This window comes from Oncorhynchus clarkii, chromosome 4, assembly GCF_045791955.1.
Source record: "Oncorhynchus clarkii lewisi isolate Uvic-CL-2024 chromosome 4, UVic_Ocla_1.0, whole genome shotgun sequence".
NCBI lineage: Eukaryota > Metazoa > Chordata > Actinopteri > Salmoniformes > Salmonidae > Oncorhynchus > Oncorhynchus clarkii.
The window spans coordinates 6,129,709-6,151,238 of NC_092150.1; the positions used below are offsets into that span (position 1 = coordinate 6,129,709).

A 21,530-nucleotide genomic window follows, 5' to 3' on the forward strand; every position below is an offset into this window, starting at 1 on the left:
TGCTGTCTGGGTAATGTATGTGTGCTGTCTGGGTAATGTATGTGTGCTGTCTGGGTAATGTATGTGTGCTGTCTGGGTAATGTATGTGTACTGTATGCGTACTGCATGTGTGCTGTCTGGGTACTGTATGTGTACTGTCTGGGTAATGTATTTGTGCTGTCTGGGTAATGTATGTGTGCTGTCTGGGTAATGTATGTGTGCTGTCTGGGTAATGTATGTGTGCTGTCTGGGTAATGTATGTGTGCTGTCTGGGTAATGTATGTGTACTGTATGCGTACTGCATGTGTGCTGTCTGGGTACTGTATGTGTGCTGTCTGGGTAATGTATCTGTGCTGTCTGGGTAATGTATGTGTACTGTATGCGTACTGTATGTGTGCTGTCTGGGTAATGTATGTGTGCTGTCTGGGTAATGTATGTGTGCTGTCTGGGTAACGTATGTGTGCTGTCTGGGTACTGTATGTGTGCTGTCTGGGTACTGTATGTGTGCTGTCTGGGTACTGTATGTGTGTATGTGTGCTGTCTGGGTAATGTATGCGTGCTGTCTGGGTAATGTATGTGTACTGTATGTGTGCTGTCTGGGTACTGTATGTGTGCTGTCTGGGTACTGTATGTGTGTTGTCTGGGTAATGTATGTGTGCTGTCTGGGTACTGTATGTGTACTGTCTGGGTACTGTATGTGTGCTGTCTGGGTACTGTATGTGTGCTGTCTGGGTAATGTATGTGTGCTGTCTGGGTAATGTATGTGTGCTGTCTGGGTAATGTATGTGTGCTGTCTGGGTAATGTATGTGTTCTGTCTGGGTAATGTATGCGTGCTGTCTGGGTAATGTATGCGTGCTGTCTGGGTAATGTATGTGCACTGTATGTGTACTGTATGTGTACTGTATGCGTGCTGTCTGGGTACTGTATGTGTGCTGTCTGGGTAATGTATGTGTGCTGTCTGGGTAATGTATGTGTGCTGTCTGGGTAATGTATGCGTGCTGTCTGGGTAATGTATGTGCGCTGTATGTGTACTGTATGCGTGCTGTCTGGGTACTGTATGTGTGCTGTCTGGGTAATGTATGTGTGCTGTCTGGGTAATGTATGTGTGCTGTCTGGGTACTGTATGTGTACTGTATGTGTACTGTATGTGTACTGTATGCGTGCTGTCTGGGTAATGTACAGTGGGGCAAAAAAGTATTTAGTCAGCCACCAATTGTGCAAGTTCTCTCACTTAAAAAGATGAGAGAGGCCTGTAATTTTCATCATAGGTACACTTCAACTATGACAGACAAAATGAGAGAAAAAAATCCAGAAAATCACATTGTAGGGTTTTTAATACATTTATTTGCAAATTATGGTGGAAAATAAGTGCTGCCTCCAGAATGTTGTTCTGGAGGCAGCTCTGCAGAGTGTTCACTAGTTAGCACAGCCACAAAGTCATAAAATCGGATTTTAAAACAAACTTTAACCCTAACAGTAGATTCGGCCTATAGCCAACACTAGATTCGCGACACCTGTTTGAGGAAACTTTCAGAAGTACTGTAGGCTATCTGCTTACCTTTTACAACAGTCCTCGTAATGAACGCCGAGTCTGAACAGCGTTTTTAAATTAGAACAATTGTCAAGTTACATTGACCAGAAGTGATGAATATACTGTATAAAAAAAAAAGTAATTTGACTGAGTTTAAAGGCCTTAACATGACTTGGCCCCCCATCCATCCAGGTACAAAGCAATGTTTCATTTAACATGTTTATTTGATCCTTTATTTAACTAGGCAAGTCAGTTAAAAACAAATTCATATTTACAATGACGACCTACCGGAAAACAGTGGGTTAACTGCCTTGTTCAGGGGCAGAATTACAGATTTTTTTACCTTGTCATCTCAGAGATTTGATCTAGTAACCTTTCAGTTAGTGGCCCAACGCTCTAACCACTAGGCTACCCTGTAGGTCATTTGGTCGTATATTAATATCAACGGTGTCTCTTTCGTTAAGTTAAAGTGAATGTGTTATGTCTCATAACATGAAGCACATCTCAGTGCTTTAAAAAAAAATATTACATTTCCTGTCCACAGTTGATAAACATAAGTATCTCACATAACATAACATATCACTACGTTGCATACCATGCCACAGCATGCCTGTACTGCCTGTACTACCTGTACTGCCTGTACTACCTGTACTGCCTGTACTACCTGTACTACCTGTACTGCCTGTACTGCCTGTACTACCTGTACTACCTGTACTGCCTGTACTGCCTGTACTACCTGTACTGCCTGTACTACCTGTACTACCTGTACTGCCTGTACTACCTGTACTGCCTGTACTACCTGTACTGCCTGTACTACCTGTACTACCTGTACTGCCTGTACTGCCTGTACTGCCTGTACTGCCTGTACTGAACAGTAAACAAGATGATTTAACAACGGCAAACAAAAAAATAGTGCAGCTTCATGAAATATAAAATAAATATATATAACATCTAGAAGTGTTGTCTGTTACCATTTAGACAATATTTAATATTTTTCTCTCTTATAAGAAACAATAACTATATCTAGGGTCAGAGGTCACATGGCCAGCACTCTGACGTCATCTGACACAAAAAAACAAAAAAACAACAAATAGAAAACCAATAAAACCCAGGCGATAAGCGCTCCCTCTCCCCTCTCCCTCTCCCTCTCTCTCTCTCTCTCTCTCCCTCTCCCCCTCCCTCTCCCTCTCCACACACGAACATGTCCTCCAACAGTGCCGGTAATCAGTCACATCTGAGCGGATACTGTGTCCAATGTGTTTTTTCAGACATCACTATGTCAACATTAGAATTCTCCAAATACTGTGGCGATGTTGTCATACCTCCGATGAGCTGTAACAACCACAAGCACATTCATTCATTTTGAACAACATAGGAGGGAAATAGACATTTAGCGATAACAAATGCTGAATTTGACAAAAGGTTATATAGGGTAAGACTTCCTCTATATCCTCTTCAGAATGCATTATAAGCACATTTATAAGGCCTCATAAGGTATACATTGTGTATTAAAATGATGTATATATATATCATCATTATATCACAGATAGAATCATCTTATTAAATTATTTTTATATATTTTACATGTGAAATGGCCAGAGACTATTACAGACACCTGTGTTAATGTGAAGTACTCAAAAGAATGTCTTGTGATAGATCACATAAAATCCTTGAAAGATACCATAATTATGGCAGTTTACTGGTAAACTTTGAACGTTTCCAGTAATATTCCCCCTCTCTTTTGAAACCTTACCTGAGCTCTTCCTTCAACCTGTTGAGTTTATCAAAGAGCCTTTGATTCTTGACATCCAAGGGAACGCTGGGAACAAACCAGGCTGTGATGAATTTACATATGACCACCACGTGCTGTAAACAGAGATTACGAGGTCAGGGATGGAAGAAAACATGACTATTCAATTAATAATACGCAATTGGAAATAATATATATATATATATTTTTTTTTTACAAATGTCTACGTTTCAACTATGAAATAAATGGCAAAGTTACTTCGCTCAATTTTTACTGAGTCGAGACAAGAAATGGTTAAAAAAAAAAAAAAAAGTTAAATATTTCTGTCTTACCTCAAAGAGGATGACAAAAGCAAAGCGCACGGCTAAAATGAGCCAGAACTGAGGAGTCAAGCTGTAGTCTTCATTACTTCTATAATCTTTATAACTGGCGACAGAGAGAGAGAAAACGCAGATATTCAAAATACCAAATCAATAATAATAATAATAATAATAAGCGGAGAATCCTTGGAGGGATCAATGGAATTAACCAAGGACAAGTACTAAATATATGCAAACAAATAAAAATACATTTTTTTTTTTTTTAATTATCATTCATTTCCTAGTATAAAAGGCACAACTCAGGCATATTTCTTTTCTTTCCTTGTTTCAATCAATTCTAGAAATAATACTGATAAATCCTCTGGACTATCCCTGTTTTAAAAACGGACAACATGAGCATCATTTCGGTGCTGATTAAGGGCTGGAAAGGGGTATGAACCTGCAGTAGGAGACATTCTGTCCGCTAGGCGTCACCATCTGGTCCGGTGAGAACTCATTATAGATTCTCTGGTCGTTCATGTACACTGTGGACAGGCTGTTGTTGATGTAGCCGGCCATGCAACTATAGGACAAAAAAGAATATACAGGAAGAAATACTGTCACTGTTAGCTAACATGTAGCCTGAAGGGCTCACACAACTGGCAACATCTACCATATATTTTTTTACACCTTTCTTTAACTAGGCAAGTCAGTTAAGAACAAATTCTTATTTAAAATTACGGCCTACCAAAAGGCCTCCTGTGGGGACGAGGGCCTGGGATTAAAAATTAAAAAATAAAATAAAATATATAGGACAAAACACACATCACAAGAGAGACAACACTACATAAAGAGAGACAACACTACATAAAGAGAGACAACACTACATAAAGAGAGACAACACTACATAAAGAGAGACAACACTACATAAAGAGAGACAACACAACACTACATAAAGAGAGACAACACTACATAAAGAGAGACCTAAGACAACAACATAGCAAGGCAGCAATTCCATTTGAATTGAAAATTGGAATTTCAGATGACTTCCTGAATTGAAATGGAATGGAGCCCTAGCCCTGCCGCTGCAGTCATCGAGTCAGAATGGACAGACGTACTCCGTGTCCGTGATCGTTCCATTGGCACACGGTCCATAACTGTAGCGGTATACAAGGCGAGGGATGAAATCTGAAGATATCCCAATAACCAGGCCGTTGGCGATGACTGCCAACACCCCGATAGCCTCCAACACATCTGTCCATACGCCTGAGAAACAGAAGACAACACATACAATGCAAAGTGAAATTATATAGTATACCTATACATGTCATGGTATTATATAGTATACCTGTATTCATGTCATGGTATTATATAGTATACCTATACATGTCATGGTATTATATAGTATACCTGTATTCATGTCATGGTATTATATAGTATACCTATACATGTCATGGTATTATATAGTATACCTATACATGTCATGGTATTATATAGTATACCTGTATTCATGTCATGGTATTATATAGTATACCTGTATACATGTCATGGTATTATATAGCTATAACGTATAGTTCAAGATTACAGAAAAATATGCCATTTCCAAGCTAACAAGGAAATGGATCAAATGCTCATGAAAACATTTTTTTAAAACCAGATTGTCAGATGTTCAGTACACTGTGAAGACCTCGTTTATATTTAACCAGATTATCAGATGTACACTGTGAAGACCTCGTTTATATTTAATCAGATTATCAGATGTACACTGTGAAGACGTCGTTTATATTTAACCAGATTATCAGATGTACACTGTGAAGACCTCGTTTATATTTAACCAGATTATCAGATGTACACTGTGAAGACGTCGTTTATATTTAACCAGATTATCAGATGTACACTGTGAAGACGTCGTTTATATTTAACCAGATTATCAGATGTACACTGTGAAGACCTCGTTTATATTTAACCAGATTATCAGATGTACACTGTGAAGACCTCGTTTACATTTAACCAGATTATCAGATGTACACTGTGAAGACGTCGTTGATATTTAACCAGATTATCAGATGTACACTGTGAAGACGTCGTTTATATTTAACCAGATTATCAGATGTACACTGTGAAGACCTCGTTTATATTTAACCAGATTATCAGATATACACTGCGAAGACCTCGTTTATATTTAATCAGATTATCAGATGTACACTGTGAAGACCTCGTTTACATTTAACCAGATTATCAGATATACACTGAAGACCTCGTTTATATTTAACCAGATTATCAGATGTACACTGTGAAGACCTCGTTTATATTTAATCAGATTATCAGATGTACACTGTGAAGACCTTGTTTATATTTAATCAGATTATCAGATATACACTGTGAAGACCTCGTTTATATTTAACCAGATTATCAGATGTACACTGTGAAGACATCGTTTATATTTAACCAGATTGTCTGATGTACTCTACACTGTGAAGACCTCGTTTATATTTAATCAGATTATCAGATGTACACTGTGAAGACCTCATTTATATTTAATCAGATTATCAGATGTACACTGTGAAGACCTCGTTTACATTTAACCAGATTATCAGATGTACACTGTGAAGACCTCGTTTATATTTAACCAGATTATCAGATGTACACTGTGAAGACCTCGTTTACATTTAACCAGATTATCAGATGTACACTGTGAAGACCTCGTTTACATTTAATCAGATTATCAGATGTACATTGTGAAGACCTCGTTTACATTTAACCAGATTATCAGATGTACACTGTGAAGACCTCGTTTATATTTAACCAGATTATCAGATGTACACTGTGAAGACCTCGTTTACATTTAACCAGATTATCAGATGTACACTGTGAAGACCTCATTTACATTTAACCAGATTATCAGATGTACACTGTGAAGACCTCGTTTATATTTAACCAGATTATCAGATGTACACTGTGAAGACCTCGTTTACATTTAACCAGATTATCAGATGTACTCTACACTGTGAAGACCTCGTTTATAGTTAACCAGATTATCAGATGTACTCTACACTGTGAAGACCTCGTTCATAAACGTTCTGTTTCTCACCGATGTCGTTGGTCTTCTTGGGTACCATCCTGCGCTCCAAACTGACCATCTTGATGGCGTCGAGCCGTATCTCTATGATGTTGTTGATTAAGGCCAGCAGGGGAGCCAAGGGGAACGCAGCCACAAAGATGGTGGTGAAACTGAACTGGAGGACTGGGGAGGGAACAAAACAATAACATTTAGTCTCAAACTAACTAGGACTTCAATGACATGTACCCACAAAGCATATGGCCTCTGGTCCAATATTCATACTAAACACACCACTTACAGTGAAGCAATGTATTGGGCATGTGGAGCAGAAAGCATCACTATTGACTTCCTGAGACCAAGGAGGAGCGCAGTTTCCTGTGAAATACCTTGGCTTTTCTGCGTCAGTGGTATTGATGGTGCTACTTGAGTGTGTTGTGTTGAACGATATGGGTGGAACTTTTCCACTCACCGACTCATGCATTCTGAGTGGTCCTGTTAAGGTCATTTGGTAGAGAGCATGGCAACGCCAAGTTGGTGGGTTTGATTCCCGGGACCACCCATACGAACAATGTAAGACTGTAAGACTCTTTTGATAAAAGAGTCTGCTAAATGGTATATCATTATATACGTTATGCTAGTGTGGATATTAGAACATAACCTCTCAATAGGCTGAACCCTGACCCCTTGCCCTGGTCATCTGTGACATACCCATCTCCAGGAACTCATTGAAGAGGCTGAAAGAGTTCACGTCGTTGAGACGGTAGTTTCTTAGCCAATCACTGAGCTTGCAGATCTCACACAGCTCTTCCCACCGATTGGTCTGTTGGTCTGCCTTCTTGTAGCAGTGGGGACACTTCCTCTGTAGCTTCTTAGTCCTCCGCCTCTTTAGCCACCTGTTGAACCAGCTGTACACAGAGACAGGAAACAGCTCTGAATGATGGACCTGGGCACTCCAATTGGACAGACCAATCAGTATAGGGTCCTGGTCTGGTTTAGTGGGAGCTATGCCAACCCCTGACCACACACTTCTCTTGGAAGCAGCCCTTAGATCCTTGGTCTTAGCACTAACTTTATGTATGTCCTGTTTCATTCATGTCTAACCCAAATCTGTTCATAACAGTAAGATATGTAAATCAACTTTCCCTCATCAACATACACTGCAGCGATGTACTTGTGTTGATGTGGACTTACGGGCCTCCGAACTCAAAGACGTTGCTGATGGTTTGTTTCAGAACCATAATGATGGCCATCTGGATGAAAAGGTCTGTGAGGCAGCCACTGGGGTGGCACTGCACGAGGACGACACGGGTACGACACGGAGACGAGACAGGAACAACATACAGCATTTAGCTAGCATCAGGTAAATTTCCACTCCCATTTCAACCGTATTTGTGAAGGATAATCAAATTGTTAGAAATGTTTCAGGATCCCTCACCTCCTCCAACCTCCACTTCCCTGCGATCCGAACGTAGCCACCTGGGTGTCCATTTATCCTGAGAAGAGCAACCAACATGTCACTACTCTTAACATCGTCCAACATGTCACTACTCTTAACATCGTCCAACATGTCACTACTCTTAACTTCATCCAACATGTCACTACTCTTAACATCGTCCAACATGTCACTACTCTTAACATCGTCCAACATGTCACTACTCTTAACATCGTCCAACATGTCACTACTCTTAACTCCATCCAACATGTCACTACTCTTAACATCGTCCAAAATGTCACTACTCTTAACTTCATCCAACATGTCACTACTCTTAACTTCATCCAACATGTCACTACTCTTAACTTCATCCAACATGTCACTACTCTTAACTTCGTCCATCATGTCACTACTCTTAACTTCATCCAACATGTCACTACTCTTAACTCCGTCCAACATGTCACTACTCTTAACATCGTCCAACATGTCACTACTCTTAACATCGTCCAACTACTCTTAACTTCATCCAACATGTCACTACTCTTAACATCGTCCAAAATGTCACTACTCTTAACTTCGTCCATCATGTCACTACTCTTAACTTCATCCAACATGTCACTACTCTTAACATCATCCAACATGTCACTACTCTTAACATCGTCCAACATGTCACTACTCTTAACTCCATCCAACATGTCACTACTCTTAACTTCATCCAACATGTCACTACTCTTAACATCGTCCAAAATGTCACTACTCTTAACTTCATCCAACATGTCACTACTCTTAACATCGTCCATCATGTCACTACTCTTAGCATCATCCAACATGTCACTACTCTTAACATCGTCCAACATGTCACTACTCTTAAATTCATCCAAGTCTCTACTCTTAACATCGTCCAACATGTCACTACTCTTAACTTCGTCCAACATGTCACTACTCTTAACTTCATCCAACATGTCACTACTCTTAACTTCATCCAGCATGTCACTACTCTTAACATCGTCCAACATGTCACTACTCTTAAATTCATCCAACATGTCACTACTCTTAACTTCATCCAAGTCTCTACTCTTAACATCGTCCAACATGTCACTACTCTTTACTCCATTGACAAAATGTTATATGCACACCTATAGTTTAGTCAACTGCTCGGGGAGTGAAATCTGATCAACAAAAAGGAGGAAACTCCAGCACAGGAGGCTCCACAAACAATGTAATGGAACTCAAACCTCTCAGGCTGTTTCTGTCTCTTCTCTACGTTCATCAAACACTCTTCATGATACCAGATGATTAGACTGTGGAGATCTCACCTGCCCAGGAAGAAGGCAACGTAGAAGAGAGAGGAGAAGAGTGTGAAGAACTGGAAGGTGAACATCTTGACGGTGAAGCTTCTCTCAGAGGCAGCAAACGACTGATTCTCCTCTGAAAGACAAACCAAATGTGAACACTTATAAATCTCAACTACACCACAAGATGACAGTCTACAAAGTAACTATCCAAAAAGGCAGTCCCCCTCCAGGATTCTTGCGATTCTGTGATCGCAAAATGTTTTGCAAAACCAACAATTCCCCGCATATTATGCGAGGTTTGCAAATTTGACAAATCACAGAACTATTTCCGCATAATATGATTAAATCAAGCCACACGTCAACACACCTTTTCCCTCCATCAGAGCATTAAAATATCAGAATTCCGCAGCAAATCAAGCCTTTTTTTTTGCACGCAAATAATCACAAAAACTCCCCGCGAACTGAAAAGTACTTTGAATCATGTAAAATGTCACCAACCTATGTCGCAGAGTTTCAGCGACACAATCCTGTTGACCTACAAGAAGAAGAATACAGTCAGATAAAGGGTCAAGTTTAAAAGGGTAAAATTACTAGCAGGATTACAGACAGGGAAATAGCCATGGGGCCACACTCAACTGATCAATCCGTACACACACACACACACACACACACACACACACACACACACACACACACACACACACACACACACACACACACACACACACACACACACACACACACACACACACACACACACACACACACACACACACACACACACACACACACACACACACACACAGTGCGTACCCGTGTCATGATGGTGATGGTGAAGTAGTGTAGCACTGCTCCTAGTATCACAGCGGCCGTGTTGGAGTGGTCACTCAGGAACTCCCATGATCCTTCAGCCAACATCACAGTGGCAACCACCCGGAACACCACCAGGGCATGGGCCAGGCCGATGATCAGCAGCAGCTATGAAGACATTCTCTTTAGGAAATACTGCTCAGAACTGTCTCAATAAGGAGTTGTCTTGATACTGCTCAGAACTGTCTCAATAAGGAGCTGTCTTGATACTGCTCAGAACTGTCCCAATACTGCTCAGAAATGTCTCAATAAGGAGCTGTCTTGATACTGCTCAGAACTGTCTCAATAAGGAGTTGTCTTGATACTGCTCAGAACTGTCCCTGTACAGAGCTGTCTTGATACTGCTCAGAACTGTCCCTATAAGGAGCTGTCTGGATACTGCTCAGAACTGTCTCAATACTGCTCAGAACTGTCCCTATACTGCTCAGAACTGTCCATATAAGGAGCTGTCTTGAGATGAAGCCAGATTCATCTTTAGACCATAAGTTGTGGGCCAGATGTGCCTTTCAAACTGGTTTCAAACAAGCCGTTTGTAAAAAAAAAATAGGCACTCACTATAAGAGTGACCAGGATGAGGACCAGGGTGCTACGTAGGTAGGAGTGCTTGTGTTCCTTAGGCGCACATTCTGCATCGTTCACTATGTCCAGGATCAGCTCCTCCTACAGATAGGGGAACATAGGGTTATTATAACACCCCCCACCAGTTTCACAGGGCCCTATTCCAAGGGGTTCGGTCAGGACATGTACAGATAGCTATACCTATTTTTATTTTTTTTTATTTTATCTGATCTTTTTATTAATTTTTTTAAGATCAGAAAACAAAAGTTGACCAAAAAGAGAATGTGTTTAGTGGGACCATACCTCCTCCTCACACCAGTCGAACACCTTCCATTCACATGTATAGGAGGCTCTGTGTCGTTTCCAGAACTCCAGGAACAAGGTGGCTGGAGAAACAACGACAGCAGTACTGTATCTCAGCGCTAAAACCACAACATATCTGTAAGGTATGCAAGACTACCCCATAATAACATATCTGTAAGGTACTACTGTATGCAAGACTACCCCATTATAGCATAAAAACAACAACATGGGAGATATTTTAAAGACATTGATAGAATCATCCTAGCCTGGTCCCAGATCTGTGTCTGCTATCTGGCCAACACCTTGTCACTCATTGTCACACCGAACGTCAAGACAATTACAAGAGTTTAGCAAGAGAGCAGAAACAAACTGGTAACCAATTATTCCTATTAGTACAGGTGTAGGATCTTAATTTGTTGCTGGGAATTTTCAGATGAGAAATGCAGATGAGCTTCGTCATTTACATAAATGCAATGAAAACCCACACTAACACATGGTTATATTAACAGTATTCCACTTTTCATGTAACTTCATTTTGACCCGAACCACAGATCAAGCAACATTATCGACTTAACGTTTAAAATCCTTTTTTGCTGCAAGATTATTTAGTTGCAACAATACAGGTCAAATTGAGATCCTACATCTGGGGCTTTCTCAGCACTGAAAATATAACATGTCTTTTGGGAACTACTGGAGTATATAGGACTCACCCCATACTGCCATGAACATAGCAGGCATATTTTTAAGGTAATACTAGGTATAGACTCACTCCATACTGCCATGAACATAGCAAACATAACCGTCCCCTCGTTGTCAAATAGGATGCTGACCTGTAGAGAAAGAGACCACACTTGTTAGAAACCAGCTCCACAACACATATTTCTTGTAGTGTACACACGCACACCAGTTGTGGGTTTGGTGTCGAAAGAAGGATGCATAGACAGAAAAATAACCTCATACCTACTGTCAAAATATGGTGGTGGATATTTGATTTAATGTGTCTTTTTGTTGTTGTTGTTGTTGTTGCTTCCACTGGTCAACGTCATCATGAACTCTACCAAGCACCAAGGACATTTTAGCCAAAAAAACCTACTTGCCTCTTCCAGTAGGCTGAAACTTTTGGCCGCAAGTGGATCTTCCAGCAAAGACAAAAGCCCCCAAGCACACATCAAAAATCTATAAAGAACATTTTGCAATGGCCATGTCAGTCTTCGGACTTGAAGCCCATTGAAAACATGAGGGTTTGAATTGAAAAAGGCAGTCAGTCCATAAGCACAAACCGAAGGGAATCCAGCCTCTGGAAAGATTATGTCTAAGATCCCTCTCACAATGTGAAAGAAAAAAAATACGGCAGACAGAGTGGGAGGGTCGTCACGTCTCCAATCTCATTTTTTCTTAAATCTCGAAAAAAAGCTCAGTGTCGTTATCCTTGCAAGTATTGAAGACATGAGTATCAATAAAAAAATGTAACCTATCCTTTTGAGAAATTGTTTCTATTACTTGTTTAACAAAATATATTTCGCCGAGCAATTGTATTAGTACAAAAGAGTATAATCTTGAAAATATTTGGAGCATACAATATACAGTGCCTTGCGAAAGTATTCGGCCCCCTTGAACTTTGCGACCTTTTGCCACATTTCAGGCTTCAAACGTAAAGATATAAAACTGTATTTTTTTGTGAAGAATCAACAACAAGTGGGACACAATCATGAAGTGGAACGACATTTATTGGATATTTCAAACTTTTTTAACAAATCAAAAACTGAAAAATTGGGCGTGCAAAATTATTCAGCCCCCTTAAGTTAATACTTTGTAGCGCCACCTTTTGCTGCGATTACAGCTGTAAGTCGCTTGGGGTATGTCTCTATTAGTTTTGCACATCGAGAGACTGACATTTTTTCCCATTCCTCCTTGCAAAACAGCTCGAGCTCAGTGAGGTTGGATGGAGAGCATTTGTGAACAGCAGTTTTCAGTTCTTTCCACAGATTCTCGATTGGATTCAGGTCTGGACTTTGACTTGGCCATTCTAACACCTGGATATGTTTATTTTTGAACCATTCCATTGTAGATTTTGCTTTATGTTTTGGATCATTGTCTTGTTGGAAGACAAATCTCCGTCCCAGTCTCAGGTCTTTTGCAGACTCCATCAGGTTTTCTTCCAGAATGGTCCTGTATTTGGCTCCATCCATCTTCCCATCAATTTTAACCATCTTCCCTGTCCCTGCTGAAGAAAAGCAGGCCCAAACCATGATGCTGCCACCACCATGTTTGACAGTGGGGATGGTGTGTTCAGCTGTGTTGCTTTTACGCCAAACATAACGTTTTGCATTGTTGCCAAAAAGTTCAATTTTGGTTTCATCTGACCAGAGCACCTTCTTCCACATGTTTGGTGTGTCTCCCAGGTGGCTTGTGGCAAACTTTAAACAACACTTTTTATGGATATCTTTAATAAATGGCTTTCTTCTTGCCACACTTCCATAAAGGCCAGATTTGTGCAATATACGACTGATTGTTGTCCTATGGACAGAGTCTCCCACCTCAGCTGTAGATCTCTGCAGTTCATCCAGAGTGATCATGGGCCTCTTGGCTGCATCTCTGATCAGTCTTCTCCTTGTATGAGCTGAAAGTTTAGAGGGACGGCCAGGTCTTGGTAGATTTGCAGTGGTCTGATACTCCTTCCATTTCAATATTATCGCTTGCACAGTGCTCCTTGCACAGTGCAGGTGCATTTATACGGAGACTTGATTACACACAGGTGGATTGTATTTATCATCATTAGTCATTTAGGTCAACATTGGATCATTCAGAGATCCTCACTGAACTTCTGGAGAGAGTTTGCTGCACTGAAAGTAAAGCGGCTGAATAATTTTGCACGCCCAATTTTTCAGTTTTTGATTTGTTAAAAAAGTTTGAAATATCCAATAAATGTCGTTCCACTTCATGATTGTGTCCCACTTGTTGTTGATTCTTCATGTTTGAAGCCTGAAATGTGGCAAAAGGTCGCAAAGTTCAAGGGGGCCGAATACTTTCGCAAGGCACTGTAGCTCTTATCCATAGCTCTTATCCCATCGGCCCCATAGAGTAGTTATTTAGGAAGCAAGTTCATTTGTAGATCAGTCGGTCTGTCAGAGTCGATGCTCTCAAAACACGGCCACTTTCAGTTTTCTGCATGGAGCTGAAATGCTGATTGATCCTGTTATGAAAGAGCAGAAGTACAGTTTTATATCTTTATGTTTGAAGCCTGAAATGTGGCAAAAGGTCACAAAGTTCAAGGGGGCCGAATACTTTCGCAAGGCACTGTAGCTTAGTATTTGTAGCATTTATTTCACCCACTCATTTTTGCTCATCTTTGTGAAGGGCGGCAATACCTTTGGAGGTTACTGTATTTAAATATTGTGGTTTCTGCTGAACGGGCTAATACTTTCCACATGAATCTGACATGTCGTTTCCTCTGTAATCACATGGTAATAAGCTTTCAAAAATAAAATAGACCCGCTCCAATTTGACCCACCCTAACAGAACCACAGATGATGAAATCTCTATTGCACTCCACACTGCCCTTTCCCACCTGGACAAAAGGAACGCCTATGTGAGAATGCTGTTCGTTGACTTCAGCTCAGCGTTCAACACCATAGTGCCCTCAAAGCTCATCACTAAGCTAAGGACCCTGGGACTAAACACCTCCCTCTGCAAATGGATCCTGGACTTCCTGACGGGCCGCCCCCAAGTGGTGAGGGTAGGTAACATCACATCCGCAACACTGATCCTCAACACGGGGGCCCCTCAGGGGTGCGTGCTCAGTCCCCTCCTGTACTCCCTGTTCACTCATGACTGCATGGCCAGACACGACTCCAACACCATCAAGTTTGCAGACGACACAACAGTGGTAGGCCTGGTCACCAACAACGACGAGACAGCATATAGGGAGGAGGTCAGAGACCTGGCCGTGTGGTGCCAGAACAACAACCTCTCCCTCAACGTGATCAAGACAAAGGAGAAATGATTGTGAACTACAGGAAAAGGAGGACCGAGCATTATCATCGACGGGGCTGTAGTGGAGCAGGTTGAGAGCTTCAAGTTACTTGGTGTCCACATCACCAACAAACTCATGGTCCAAACACACTAAGACAGTCGTGAAGAGGGCACGACAAAGCCTATTCCCCCTCAGCAGACTGAAAAGATTTGGCATGGGTCCTCAGATCCTCAAAAGGTTCTACAGCTGCACCATCGAGAGCATCCTGACTGGTTGCATCACTGCCTGGTATGGAAACTGTTGGGCTCCCGACCGCAAGGCACTACAGAGGGGAATGCGTACGGCCCTGAAGAGACTACCTCCCTGAAGAGACTATAGATGATAGAGTGGACCAGAGTGGTGGTAGCCCACCACCAAGCAAGCAGGCCAGATGGGAGAAGCAACAGAGTATACCTGTACGTGAGAACAGAGTCTGAGGAGGTGTTTGATGAGCTCATGCCCAACACCCCAACTCTGAAAGGCCTCAGACAAGTAATTTCTGAAAGTACTATACTGCAGTAGTAGTAATAGTATAATGCAGTAGTAGTAATACTATACTGCAGTAGTAGTAATAGTATAACACAGTAGTAGTAATAGTATAATGCAGTAGTAGTAATAGTATAACACAGTAGTAGTAATACTATACTGCAGTAGTAGTAATACTATACTGCAGTAGTAGTAATACTATACTGCAGTAGTAATAATAGTATAATGCAGTAGTAGTAATAGTATAACGCAGTAGTAGTAATACTATACTGCAGTAGTAGTAATACTATACTGCAGTAGTAATAATAGTATAATGCAGTAGTAGTAATAGTATAACACAGTAGTAGTAATACTATACTGCAGTAGTAGTAATAGTATAACACAGTAGTAGTAATAGTATAATGCAGTAGTAGTAATAGTATAACACAGTAGTAGTAATACTATACTGCAGTAGTAGAAATAGTATAATGCAGTAGTAGTAATACTATACTGCAGTAGTAGTAATAGTATAACACAGTAGTAGTAATAGTATAATGCAGTAGTAGTAATAGTATAACACAGTAGTAGTAATACTATACTGCAGTAGTAGTAATACTATACTGCAGTAGTAGTAATACTATACTGCAGTAGTAATAATAGTATAATGCAGTAGTAGTAATAGTATAACACGGTAGTAATAATAGTATAACGCAGTAGTAGTAATACTATACTGCAGTAGTAGTAATAGTATAATGCAGTAGTAGTAATAGTATAACACAGTAGTAGTAATACTATACTGCAGTAGTAGAAATAGTATAACGCAGTAGTAGTAATAGTATAATGCAGTAGTAGTAATAGTATAACACAGTAGTAGTAATACTATACTGCAGTAGTAGAAATAGTATAACGCAGTAGTAGTAATAGTATAATGCAGTAGTAGTAATAGTATAACACAGTAGTAGTAATACTATACTGCAGTAGTAGAAATAGTATAACGCAGTAGTAGTAATAGTATAATGCAGTAGTAGTAATACTATACTGCAGTGGTAGAAATAGTATAACGCAGTAGTAGTAATAGTATAATGCAGTAGTAGTAATAGTATAATGCAGTAGTAGTAATAGTATAATGCAGTAGTAGTAATAGTATAATGCAGTAGTAGAAATAGTATAACGCAGTAGTAGTAATAGTATAATGCAGTAGTAGTAATAGTATAATGCAGTAGTAGAAATACTATACTGCAGTAGTAGAAATAGTATAACGCAGTAGTTGTAATAGTATAATGCAGTAGTCTGCCTGTTAGTTCACAGCCTGATGTATTGTGTAACCACAGAATTCTTATCCACTGTGCTAAAACCACTTAGTTTCAGATAAATCCTGTCAACATCTTTCAGTTGAGTTTTTAAATTTTTCTTTGTACGTTTTTCCAACATTTCAACATTGCTCTAGCTCCTGTAAAATGGATCGATCTTACAGACAGTGAGCCACGTGGCTGTGGCTTGCTACTGTATATAAAGCAGGCAGACAGGCATCAAGACATTCAGTTACTGTTGTATTAAAACAGTAGAATGGGCAAAACTAGTGACCTAAGCGACTTTGAGCGTGGTCTGATCGTCGGTGCCAGGTGCACCGGTTCCAGTATCTCAGAAACTGCTGCCCTCCTGGGCTTTTCACGCCCGACAGTGTCTAGGGTTTACCAAGAATGGTACGACCAACAAAAAACAACATCCAATCAGTACCAGTCCTGTGGGCGAAAACAGCTCGTTGACGAGAGGTCGAAGGAGAATGGCAAGCTAACAGGCACAAACAGACAAATAACAGTGCAGTACAACAGTGGTGTGCAGAACGGCATCTCGGAGCGCACAACTTGTCGATCTTTGTCACGGATGGTTATTACAGCAGACAACCACAGCAGGTTCCACTCCTATCAGCTAAAAACAAGAAGAAACGTCTCTAGTGGGCACGACATCACCAACACTGGACAATTCAGGAGTGGAAAAAACAGCCTGGTCCGACAAATCCCAGTTCCTGATGACAGAGTCAGTATTTGGCATAAGCAGCATGAGTCCATGGACCCTTCCTGCCTGATGTCAACGGTACAGGCTGGTAGTGGTGGTGGTGTACTGGTGAGGGGAATGTTTTCCTGGAGCACGTTAGGTCCCTTGATACCAGATAAGCAACGATTGAATGCCACAGCGTATCTGAACATTGTTGCTGACCAAACCCAATAGAGTATCATTGGGATGAGATGGAACGGGCTGTTGGCAGCGTGACTGTACCACGGTCCAATCTGCAGCAAATGTGTGATGCCATCGCGTCAGCACGAACCAACATCCCTGTGGAACGTTTCTGACGCCTTGTAGAATCCATGCTGTGAAGGCTCCCGAGTGGGTCAGCAGTCTAAGCCCCTGCATTACAGTGCTGAAGCTCCACTACAGCCTGGGGTTCGATTCCAGGCGGTGTCACAGACGGATGTGACCGGGAGCCCCAGGGGCAAGGCACAATTGGCCCAGCGTCGTCTGGGTTAGGGGAGGGTTTGGCCGGGGGGGCTTCCCTTGACTCTAGCGACTCCTAGTGGCGGGCTGGGCGCCTGCAAGCTGACGTCTGTTGTCAGTCACTAAATTCAGGAAAAATTGCACCCCCCCCACCCCTCAAAAAAATGTATAATCCTTGCGCTGAACATTTCAGGCTGTTCTGGAGGCAAATGATTTGTATTGATACTTGTCGAGTTGTATTGTTTTTCAAAGAAAATATATATTTTTTACTAATGAGTGAGTGAGCACGTGAGTGCATGAGTGAGTGAGCGCGTGAGTGAGCGCATGCGTGAGTACGTGAGTGCATGAGTGAGTGAGCGCGTGAGTGAGCGCATGCGTGAGCGATTGAGTGAGCGCGTGAGTGAGTGAGTGAGCGAGCGAGTGAGTGAGTGAGTGGGTGAGCGCATGAGTGAGTGAGCGCGTGAGTGAGTGAGTGAGTGAGTGAGTGAGTGAGTGAGTGAGTGAGCGAGTGAGCGAGTGAGTGCGTGAGTGAGTGACTACCTTGGCGTAAAGGCAGGTATCGCTGAGTAGCCACACTTTGCATCTCTTGTCACACAGAGGACACATGATTGTGTTCGACTCACACACCTCCTTTCTACAAAAAAACATGATTCACCAGGTGGTTATTACATAGTATATTACACACACACACACACACACACACTCACTCACACACACACTCACTCACACACACACACACACACAGTCCACACACACACACTCACTCACACACACAGTCCACACACACACACTCACTCACACACACACACACAGTCCACACACACACACTCACTCACACACACACACACTCACACACACACACACACACACACACAGTCCACACATACACACACACAGTCCACACATACACATACATACACACATTCACACTCACACTCACATAAGTGGCGAGGTCTTGTAGAAAGCCAGCGCGTAGAGGAAGACAATGACCCCTAACAGAGCTGCAGGGAGCAACAGAAGGGTGTACCAGCCCAGCCAGAGGTAATACAGAGCCACCTTCTCCCCAAAGTAGTTCCTGACAGGGACAAGATACAGACAGACAGGTGTCAAGATAAAGACAGACAGGTGACAAGATAAAGACAGACAGGTGACAAGATACAGACAGACAGGTGTCAAGATACAGACAGACAGGTGTCAAGATAAAGACAGACAGGTGTCAAGATACAGACAGACAGGTGTCAAGATACAGACAGACAGGTGTCAAGATACAGACAGACAGGTGTCAAGATACAGACAGACAGGTGTCAAGATATAGACAGACAGGTGTCGAGGTAAAGACAAACAAGTGTCAAGATAAAGACAGACAGGTGTCAAGATAAAGACAGACAGGTGTCAAGATAAAGACAGACAGGTGTCGAGGTAAAGACAGACAGGTGTCAAGATAAAGACAGACAGGTGTCAAGATATAGACAGACAGGTGTCAAGATATAGACAGACAGGTGTCAAGATAAAGACAGACAGGTGTCAAGATATAGACAGACAGGTGTCGAGGTAAAGACAGACAGGTGTCAAGATAAAGACAGACAGGTGTCAAGATAAAGACAGACAGGTGACAAGATAAAGACAGACAGGTGTCAAGATAAAGACAGACAGGTGTCAAGATAAAGACAGACAGGTGTTGAGGTAAAGACAGACAGGTGACAAGATAAAGACAGACAGGTGACAAGATAAAGACAGACAGGTGTCAAGATAAAGACAGACAGGTGTCAAGATAAAGACAGACAGGTGTTGTTCCTGAGTGACACATGCAACACGATTGAAGTCATAAAGCCTTGACTAGAACGTTGTTTCTCTAAAAACACAGGTCCAGGTAAAGGGGAATACAGTGCATTCGGAAAGTATAACATCACTGATGGGTTGGCCCTGGAGACAGACCTAACTAATCTATCATCACTGATGGGTTGGCCCTGGAGACAGACCTAACTAATCTGTCATCACTGATGGGTTGGCCCTGGAGACAGACCTAACTAATCTATCATCACTGATGTGTTGGCCCTGGAGACAGACCTAACTAATCTGTCATCACTGATGGGTTGGCCCTGGAGACAGACCTAACTAATCTATCATCACTGATGTGTTGGCCCTGGAGACAGACCTAACTAATCTATCATCACTGATGGGTTGGCCCTGGAGACAGACCTAACTAATCTATCATCACTGATGGGTTGGCCCTGGAGACAGACCTAACTAATCTATCATCACGGATGGGTTGGTCCTGGAGACAGACCTAACTAATCTATCATCACTGATGGGTTGGTCCTGGAGACAGACCTAACTAATCTATCATCACTGATGGGTTGGCCCTGGAGACAGACCTAACTAATCTATCATCACTGATGGGTTGGCCCTGGAGACAGACCTAACTAATCTATCATCACTGATGGGTTGTCCCTGGAGACAGACCTAACTAATCTAACATCACTGATGGGTTGGCCCTGGAGACAGACCTAACTAATCTATCATCACTGATGGGTTGTCCCTGGAGACAGACCTAACTAATCTATCATCACTGATGGGTTGGCCCTGGAGACAGACCTAACTAATCTATCATCACTGATGGGTTGGCCCTGGAGACAGACCTAACTAATCTGTCATCACTGATGGGTTGGCCCTGGAGACAGACCTAACTAATCTATCATCACTGATGGGTTGGCCCTGGAGACAGACCTAACTAATCTATCATCACTGATGGGTTGGCCCTGGAGACAGACCTAACTAATCTATCATTACTGATGGGTTGGCCCTGGAGACAGACCTAACTAATCTATCATCACTGATGGGTTGGCCCTGGAGACAGACCTAACTAATCTAACATCACCGATGGGTTGGCCCTGGAGACAGACCTAACTAACCTGACATCATTGATTGGTTGTCCCCGGAAACAGGCAGTCCATCTGGCCCAACTTTTCCTCAGTTCCTTCTGAGTTTTTCTCTGAAAGCACGAGCACAAAGTCAGGGACAGGAGCATTCAAATGCACACACACACACACACACACACACACACACACACACACACACACACACGACTCAATGTATTAGCATGACAAATGTTTTAACATTTTCAAAAATGAAACCTCACATGGACAAACAGATACTCTGTGTGTGTGTGTGTGTGTGTGTGTGTGTGTGTGTGTGTGTGTGTGTGTGTGTGTGTGTGTGTGTAAATGTCAGTTAACAAGAACAGAGGTGTCCTCCTCAGACAGTGAATAAATACTATGTTTTAACTCGGAGGGTGTCTCAGTAGTCTCTCAGTACGCAGAGAAACAGAGGAAAACAATGATATCGCTTTGACCTTTAGAGTCTTTATGGCAGCCATTCATTCACATACCTTTGACACAGAAACTTATTTTCCATCAGTAGTAGTGTGTAGTGTGTAGTGTGTAGTGGGTAGTGGGTAGTGTCTAGTGGGTAGTGTCTAGTG

General features: G+C 41.8%; 1 protein-coding gene across 1 annotated transcript in view; it reads right to left on the reverse strand.

Annotated features, from left to right (window-relative positions):
- Positions 1–2,310: 2,310 nt before the first annotated feature.
- The window catches only part of LOC139407537 (anoctamin-9), a 37,962-nt gene continuing 18,742 nt past the window's right edge, over positions 2,311–21,530 (reverse strand). Inside the window, exons 7-24 of the mRNA XM_071151355.1 lie at positions 20,962–21,041; positions 18,990–19,124; positions 18,590–18,683; positions 11,849–11,909; positions 11,080–11,162; positions 10,774–10,878; positions 10,162–10,326; positions 9,847–9,883; positions 9,370–9,481; positions 8,057–8,114; positions 7,813–7,910; positions 7,330–7,526; positions 6,652–6,804; positions 4,679–4,826; positions 4,021–4,143; positions 3,594–3,687; positions 3,265–3,377; positions 2,311–2,843 (exon numbers count right to left, since the gene is read on the reverse strand). Of these exons, the coding sequence (XP_071007456.1) occupies positions 2,828–2,843; positions 3,265–3,377; positions 3,594–3,687; positions 4,021–4,143; positions 4,679–4,826; positions 6,652–6,804; positions 7,330–7,526; positions 7,813–7,910; positions 8,057–8,114; positions 9,370–9,481; positions 9,847–9,883; positions 10,162–10,326; positions 10,774–10,878; positions 11,080–11,162; positions 11,849–11,909; positions 18,590–18,683; positions 18,990–19,124; positions 20,962–21,041 (1,872 nt within the window). The 3' untranslated portion in view covers positions 2,311–2,827. The remainder of the gene's footprint in view (positions 2,844–3,264; positions 3,378–3,593; positions 3,688–4,020; positions 4,144–4,678; positions 4,827–6,651; positions 6,805–7,329; positions 7,527–7,812; positions 7,911–8,056; positions 8,115–9,369; positions 9,482–9,846; positions 9,884–10,161; positions 10,327–10,773; positions 10,879–11,079; positions 11,163–11,848; positions 11,910–18,589; positions 18,684–18,989; positions 19,125–20,961; positions 21,042–21,530) is intronic.